Raw genomic sequence first — 8,922 nt, 5'->3', positions numbered from 1 at the left:
GGAGTCCCCCCCGTTGTTGAAAAGGGGTGCGGGTTGGAGTCCCCCCCACTGTTGAAAAGGGGAGTGGGTCTGAGTCACCCCCGTTGTTGAAAAGGGGTGCGGGTCGGAGTCCCTCCGTTGTTGAAAAGTGGAGCGGGTTGGAGTCCCCGCCCGTTGTTGAAAAGGGGTGCAGGTTGGAGTCCCCCCCACTGTTGAAAAGGGGAGCGGGTCGGAGTCCCCCCGTTGTTGAAAAGGGGTGCGGGTCTGAGTCCCCCCCGTTGTTGAAAAGGGGTGCTTGAAGGAAAAGTGGTGCTCCTCCTGGAGCTCATCGTTGGCTAAGCCTTTGCCATTTTGGTTTGGTTTCTTTTTTCCCCTCTTCTTTCTGGTTTTGGCTGCCATTTTAAAGAGTTGGATATCATTTTAGTTGAACAGCCATTTCTGCACTTCTTTATGGGTTTGCCCCTCTTTCATTAATTTAATGCTCTTCTTAACAGTGTCTTGAGCGAGCTTTATACTCTGTTTCTCAAAGACAAATGCACATCCATCATGTGCAACATCAGTTGCCTTGAACCCTTAAGGATCATGGCAAAAATAAATGCTTAACACCCATTTTTTTCACATAATCAAAAACCTCACTAACTGAACTTGGCACTGCTACTTTTAAAAAAAAGCCCCTCTTAGAATATGATTCAGTTTCACAGAATCAGCAGCATGCACATCAAGCCTGTTGTTTCTGTTGGTTTCCTATACCTTTACTAAACCTTCTTGAAACGTGCTTGTAGTGTAGAAGAAGGAATTCTAACCAAAACAGAGATTTATCTTGCTAGTGATGTGGGACTGCTATTATTTTGAACACAATTGTACAGTGCCTTGCGAAAGTATTCGGCCCCCTTGTACTTTTCAATCTTTTGCCACTTTTCAGGCTTCAATCAAAGATCTAAAATTTTTATTATTTTGTGAAGAATTAACAAGTGGGACACAATCGTGAAGTGGAACGAAATTTATTGGATATTTCAAACTTTAACAAATAAACTGCAAAGTGGGGCGTGCAATATTATTGGACCCCTTTACTTTCAGTGCAGCAAACTCACTCCAGAAGTTCAGTTTGGATCTCTGAATGACCCAATGTTGTCCCAAATGACGGATGATAAGTAGAATCCACCTGTGTGTAATCAAGTCCCTGTATAAATGCACCTGCTCTGTCATGGTCTCAGAGTTGTGTTTAAAGCGCACAGAGCATCATGAAGACCAAGGAACACACCAGGCAGGTCCAAGATACTGTTGTGGAGAAGTTTAAAGCTGGATTTTGATTAAAAAAAATGTTTCCCAAGCTTTAAACATCTCAAGGAGCACTGAGCAAGCAATCATATTAAAATGGATGGAGTATCAGATCACTGCAAATCTACCAAGACCTAGATGTCCCTCTAAACTTTGATCTGAAATAAGGAGAAGACTGATCAGATATGCAGCCAAGAGGCCCATGATCACTCTGGATGAACTGCAGAGATCTACAGCTGAGGTGGGAGAGTCTGTCCATAGGACAATAATCAGTGATGCACTGCACAAATCTGGCTTTTATGGAAGAGTGGCAAGAAGAAAGCCTTTTCTCAAAGATATCCATAAAAAGTCTCATTTAAAGTTTGCCACAAGCCACCTGGGAGACACGGCAAACGTGGAAGAAGGAGCTCTGATCAGATGAAACAAAAATCCAACGTTTTGGTTGTATCAACCTTCCAGACCCCTCAGGTTCTGGTTCTGGTTCTGCTCTGCATCCCCAGAACCAGAACCAAACAAGGAGAAGCAGCATTCAGCTTCTATGCACCACAAATCTGGAACAAACTTCCAGAAAACTGTAAAACAGCTGAAACACTGACTTCCTTTAAATCTCAACTAAAAACCCACCTGTTTAGAGTTGTATTTGAAATGTAATCAATTAAGAATTTAATGATGGCACTTGACTTACTGTTATGTTTTGATTCTATGTTGCATGACTTTGTGTTTTTGTGTTTGTTGTGATGTAAAGCACTTTGAAATGCCTTGCTGCTGAAATGTGCTATACAAAAAAAATTTGATTGATTGATTGATTGAATGCAAAACAATATGTTTGGTGTAAAAGCAACACACCTCATCACCCTGAACATACCATCCCCACTGTCAAACAGCATCGTGGTTTGGGCCTGTTTTTCTTCAGCAGGAACAGGGAAGATGGTTAAAATTGATGGGAAGATGGATGGAGCCAAATACAGGACCATTCTGGAAGAAAATCTGTTACAGTCTGCAAAGGACCTGAGACTGGGACGGACATTTATCTTCCAACAAGACAAAGATCCCAAACATAAAGCAAAATCTACAGTGGATTGGTTCACAAGTCCAGACCTGAATCCAATTGAGAATCTGTGGAAACAGCTGAAAACTGCTGTTCATAAGCGCTCTCCATCCAACCTCACTGAGCTCCAGCTGTTTTTCAAGGAAAAATGGGCAAGAAAATCAGTCTCTCGATGTGAAAAACTGATGGACAAAACCAAGTGACTTGCAACAAATGATGGCGCCACAAAGTATTAATATAATAATATTGCACGCCCCACTTTGCAGTTTATTTGTTAAAAAAGTTTAAAATATCCAATAAATTTCGTTCCACCTCACGATTGTGTCCCACTTGTTGATTCTTCACCAAATAATACAAATTTTAGATCTTTATGTTTGAAGCCTGAAAAGCGGTCAAAGGTTGAAAACTTAAAGGGGGCTGAATACTTTCACAAGGGTTAGTTAGGTATGCTATCTTTCTAATCACAGAATCCAATGTTTTCCATTCATTTTTCTCCATCTCTAAAATAAAAAATAGGGCATTCAATGACATCAAGTGTGGCTTAAAACACAATTTAAAGAAAATATTTGTTTTATCAGGTGTTAAAAATCTATTAGACAATCCTTTTATGAGTCCTTTGGTCTTCGGATAACATATGCTTACATTTTGCCACCTTCATGTCTACAGTCTGGACAGAGTGAATCTAAAATCTTTGAGCCAACGAAACAGCATCATACATGTTAGTTACAACATGTTGGAGCAGATGTTTCAGCATAACAATGCCCCTTTTCTTCAACAGTTCAGAAATCATAGCCATATTGTCAAAAGATGAACCTAAGCATATGGAGAGCTATTTCAGCCAAAATTAAATAAATCAAGAAATTAGTAAGTATATGATTATTTGGCTTCTTTGTTTAATCACCTTTGCAATAATTGCCTAATTTATATTTATTGATATATTTAAACATTTATTTAGACACTCCTTCTGCCAGTTAAAAATGAATTAGCTGAGTTTCAACCCTTCTGTAGTTCTAAGAGCAGTCTAGTGAACCCTGCCTGAGCTTTTTACCATGTGTGCAGTTCTGGCGGGATTGCCAGAAACTAGTTTGTGGTTTCACGAACTGAAGAGTTGACGGGTCACCAGATAGGACGACAATGACATCTGGCAGTTTCTTCATGAGCGTTGCTCTAACACTTCGGGAGTTTTAAACAGTTAAATCTAGTCAAAATGTTTGCAAAAAGAGTAGAAATTAAGCAAACTTAACTTTCTCCTTCTCTGGACATCTGACACAACCTGCCTGTCATTAATGATCTGATCCAAATAGTAACTCATCGCTCTCTTCAGGTGTTTTTTTTCCCCCAGGCTTTGAAAACAGCAGTTATCAAACCACTGATAAAAAAGAACAATCTGGACAAATCACTACTGCAGAATTACAGGCTGATCTCCAACCTCCCATTCATCAGCAAAATGATTGAAAAATCAGTTTTTAAACAATTGAATAACTTCCTAACAATAATAAATCATTTTGACTCCTTCCAGTCTGGTTTCCGGTCTCACCACAGCACGGAGACTGGCCTAATCAAAGTGTTCAATGACATCCATATAAATACAGACTGTGGGAGAACCACAGTGCTGGTTCTGTTGGACCTCAGTGCAGCTTTYGACACTGTTGACCACGACATTTTACTGAATCGACTGGAGAGTTGGGTCGGACTCTCCGGTCCAGTGCTCAACTGCTTTGAATCTTACATAAAGAACAGGGATGTCTTTGTTTCAATAGGAAACTTCTCATCAAAGAGGTCAAAGGTCACATGTGGGGTACTCCAAGGTTCAATCCTAGGACCTCTCTTATTCAATATCTATATGCTCCCACTAGATCATGTTATAGCAGGAAATAAGATCAGCTACCATAACTATGCGGATGATACACAGGCACAATGAACTCTGTGTGCGCTGGGGGGGAGAGGGAGTGGGGTGTTTGACTTTGACACACATCGTATAACTGGAAGTCCGCAAAAAGTTGCATTGAAAGGCCATTAAAAGTTCCAACTTTGCATTATTTTGTAAATAATGACACTAGTGCAAAGTTGGCACTTTTAATGGACTTTCAATAAAACTTTTAAAGCAACTTTACATTAAAAGTGTCATTTACTGAATGACACTTCATGACAACAGTCATAGACATTCACAAAGACTCCTTCATGTTTATGACGGTGTCATGTCAGTCTTATGCACACCTTGTCAAACGGTTCCCGAAAAGGATATTTGATTTCCACAAGAAAATGACACAAAGTACCATTTTGTGTTATGTCAGTTTAGCCAGAAAGCCTGGCTTATTTTAGCCAGGATATCTGGAAAATCCTGACTTAATCTGCTACATGTTCATACTACCATTTGAGAAACAGCCCTGAACAGGAAAGGAGCTTGTATCTTCTACATATAGCTGACACAGGTAACCGGTCCGAGCATGTGATCTACATGAAATATCTGATCTGCCAAATGCACCATCATGTAGCCCATTTTCCTGTTGTAGCCCCAGAATCAATTCTGTTCCAGGACCTGCCTGACCATGTAACAACTCCACTCTGGCATACAGCACTACAGAAGCCTGGTGTGAATTCAGACTTCGAAGTGGTTTGTTGTGTGTTGTTTATGCATATGTTCCTTTACTTTCATCCTGATGATAAATTAAATAAACTCACCCAATATTTTCTGCAGTTCTTGTATCTCTGGAAGTAAGCTGAGCACTTGCTCCTATCATAGTTGCAGGAGTCCAAACACTTGTGAGAGGCATCACTTTCCTGAAAGAGTAAATGTAAATGTACTGAACTTATATAGGATCAGTTCCAATCATAGAGCAGCACTCAGTATCGTCCAGCATGGGGAGGATCAGTAACTTACTTCTAAGCAGGGGTTTATGTCCTGGTTCGAAATCCTTCGGGACGTTTTATCCATTTAGATCTGTGAAGAGAAAAACAAGAAAAGTTATAGTTTTGAAATTATTTGTTCTTAGAAAAACTTTTAGCAAGTCAGTAATCATCGTTTCAGTTTAACTAGGACAACTTCCTGGAGGGGCTGAGCTGCTACTGCCTTTACCGCTCTACTTTTTCTGTGAATTTAAAAAAAGAAATGTGCACTTTACAATCGGCCGGAATTCCTTAAACATTTTAACCAAATTGAAAAAAACTGACCCTGACTGTATTGTTAACAAGGATCAACTGGAACAGATGTAGCTGACTTAGAGATATATCTGTACAATTGAATTGAATTGATTAGATATTTCTGTACATTAACTGGTTTAGTTGTTCTGCAAAGTACCTTGAGATGACATTTGTTGTAAACTGACATATCATTTTGTAAAATCAATAAGTCAATTGAAATTTAATTTAAATAACATAGTCTGAGTTGTGTTTTAAAGGGATTACATTGGAACCTGATTGTGATTATGACAGAGAAATAGTGTAGATTGGCTTAAATTAGAGGTGTGCCAATCGATCAGCAACCAATAATCGACTGATTTCCGTGAAAAAGTGTATGATCAGTGATCGCCGATCACCGTCTCTTGTGGCCGATCATCAAAACCTATCACATTGATCTCACTTCGCAGCCTGCGTGTGCAGCTCATCTCCTCGTTCCTTCACACTGCGAAAGCGCGCGGCAAAAAATCCTGTTGTGTGGAACTTTAATTCTCTGAGAGCGAGTGGGAACGTTTGCATGTTGATGCAGAAAATTACCTCGGGGATGAAGTGCGACAAAATATATCGACAAACCGAATCTAATATGACATGTAAAAACAAGCAGTTGATGGAGTTTGGGTACATCAAGGCCCACTGAAGGAAAAAAGGACATCCAGAGCAGCCAGACAACAGGCTGCTCTGTTGTCTGGCCAACACTCACCCGGATTAGCATCCTGGTCAAAAAGCTCAACAAATAACCAGAAAAATAATGTAAGTCTTCAAGCTAGCGGTGTAAGACTCTGGTTTTGCTCTCGCTCTTGGACCACCGCTACAGGTAGTAATATTTCACAAACGTAGCGCCGCTCAACCTCCACCGGACAGTGAACTGTCACGCCGAACTTCTGCTTAAAGCTGCAGCATGCAACTTAAAAAAAATAAATAAAAAGATTTTAGATGTATATTAGAATATGTCCAAATTAGGTGAATTTTTTGCCAGATAATATTTCCATTTTGCCAGATAACATAGTATCATTTATACCGAAAGCAAAAAATTAACAGCCATTCCAGGCGATTGGCAGTGATCGGCAGAGATTGACCTCATGGATGATTGGTATCGGAATTGTCAGCAAAAAGTCTGATCAGACCATCCCTAGTTTAAATATAAATTTTTTACATTTTAAAGCAAGTTGCAGAGTTCAAACATCTGACCATAAGACTATGTTCATATATAATTTTTAATTTGTCATTCTGGAGAAGCTGATCACTAATGTCCGAGTGCAGCCATGTCTCCGTAAAACACATTAAACTACATTCCGGGTATTCCTTCTGGCTCCTGGACAGTGATGTTAGTTCATCCATCTTGATAGCCATCGGTCTCATGTTGCCCATGGTAACAGAGGGGAGAAACGGCTTACCACTTCTCTTCTCCATAAACTTCCCGTTTGCTCTCCTGCTCTGTTTGTTTCCTCCTCTGTAACCCCAATGTGTCCTTAAGAACTCCTCTGGGATTTCAGTGGATCTGGACTCCATGCCAGCTGGTTTCAGTGCAATCAGCTGATCCCCGGTGTAAACAATTAGGCCATGTTGTTGCACTCGGCAGAGTATAAAAAGTATCCCAACAACGAAGAAAAAGATTATGACTTTCTTAGTCAACATTGTTGAAGATACTCTTCTGGCAAAGTAAAAATAATTAAAGTGGTAAAATAAAATAATCGAAAAAATATTTAAAAGGTAAAACGATGAGAGGAATAAGTGCAACAGGCTGCGTACATGTTATTTCATGCGTGTGTTAAATGCTACTATGTGATGTGGCAAAATTAAGAAATGATCTGGTAATAAATTCACCTAATTTAGGCATAAAACATGCAAAATCCTTGCAGGCACAATAGTACAGCTATTCTGTGAAAAGGACAACTGAAAAACCTGCAGTTAGTAAAGGAATACTTAACAGTAAGGCTCTCAGTACCATAAATTGCACAAGAGTCAAATAAATCTGCCTATATCAAATAAGGCACATTTGATATAGGCAAGAAAAAATGAAACATTCATTCAAAGTCAAATGCAGGTTGTATCAAAATAAACAATCCTGAGTTACTAAATCCAAACTTCCTGAGAGCACGGCTAGCTGAGTAACACTGGCTCTGATTGGCTGGTTCTGACTGAGGCGAGTGATTCTGCAAAATGCCAGGAGGCAGAGATGGATTTGTTTTTTAATCAGATTGTTAGAACATAGCGAAAGTTTTATTATATATATATAAAATCTTTTTGTTGTTGTTTGTTGTAGTAGTTACATGCTGCAGCTTTAAGCAGACATTTGGTGTGAGGTCACTGCTGAGTGGAGGTTGAGCGGCGCTCCATTACCACCAGCAGCCCGGAGCGGCGGTCCAACAGCAATATCACAACCAGCGTCTTACATCACTACCTCGTTGACTTATATTATTATTTGTTTAGCTTTTTGACCATCGTGCTCTTCCGGGTGAGTGTTGGTAGCTGTGCGCTGCTTTACCTGCTATCTGGCCGCTCCGGATGTTTTTTTTGTTTGTTTTTTTACCTGTATTGAGTCTTGATGGAGCCAAATTCCGTCAAGTGTTTGTTTTTTAAATGTCATATCAGACTCGTTGTGTTGCTGCATCTTGACTTCACCCCTCAGGTAATTTTCCGTTGCAACACGCAAACTTCCCCATTCACTGTTGTGTTAAAGTTCATCACCACGTTGCTTAGCAGTGAGAAGGAAAGAGGAGATCAGCTGCACATGCAGGCTGCAAAGTGAGATACAGGTGATCGGTTTTGGAGATCGGTGATCGCCAATCATACTTTTTCACGGAAATCGACCAATTATGATCGGTGGCCAATCGATCGGCACACCTCTAAAGTTATCTCTTAATAGAGAACTTACTGTAGCTGAAACACGTCACACATGCAAATCATATACAACATCAATGCAACTTCAAAAAGATTTGATTCAAAATGACAATGATGGAAAGATGCATTTCAAGTTAATATTTATAAAACAATATTAACATTGAGATAAAAATCTAAATCTATACATTTAAAAGAAATATGAAAATTATTATGAAGAGACATGACACTGAATAAGTTGCATGAATGGCCTATTCAATGTCATTGTTAAAGGGTTAATAGAGGACTGATGTTATGATGACTTCCTGAAGGCAGAGAAACAGTATGGAAGTAAATATGTGCCATCAGAATTTGAATAAAAAATGCATTTGAAACTTGAATGTTGTATATTTGCGCTTACTTTTTCAATTTCAAAATTAGTTCAGAATACAATTTTGACCTAAAAAAAAATTCAGTATCATTATTTGTACACGTTTGCAATTTTCATTTGTTAAAAAAATTCACATTCCTATTTCAAAGTGACGAAATTTTCAATATATATATTTTTCAGTGTTAAAAAAATTCAGCATATAAAAAAATTCAACTTTTAAAAATTCAAATGC

General features: G+C 39.1%; 1 protein-coding gene across 1 annotated transcript in view; it reads right to left on the bottom strand.

Annotated features, from left to right (window-relative positions):
* chchd7 (coiled-coil-helix-coiled-coil-helix domain containing 7) overlaps window positions 1–8,922 on the bottom strand; it is a 24,720-nt gene that overhangs the window by 5,303 nt on the left and 10,495 nt on the right. Inside the window, exons 2-3 of the mRNA XM_008438235.1 lie at window positions 5,187–5,246; window positions 4,988–5,086 (exon numbers count right to left, since the gene is read on the bottom strand). Of these exons, the coding sequence (XP_008436457.1) occupies window positions 4,988–5,086; window positions 5,187–5,240 (153 nt within the window). The 5' untranslated portion in view covers window positions 5,241–5,246. The remainder of the gene's footprint in view (window positions 1–4,987; window positions 5,087–5,186; window positions 5,247–8,922) is intronic.

This window comes from Poecilia reticulata, linkage group LG20, assembly GCF_000633615.1.
Source record: "Poecilia reticulata strain Guanapo linkage group LG20, Guppy_female_1.0+MT, whole genome shotgun sequence".
NCBI classification, from domain to species: domain Eukaryota; kingdom Metazoa; phylum Chordata; class Actinopteri; order Cyprinodontiformes; family Poeciliidae; genus Poecilia; species Poecilia reticulata.
The sequence above is the reverse complement of the archived record's forward strand: the minus strand, read 5'-3'. Positions and strand labels throughout refer to the sequence as shown.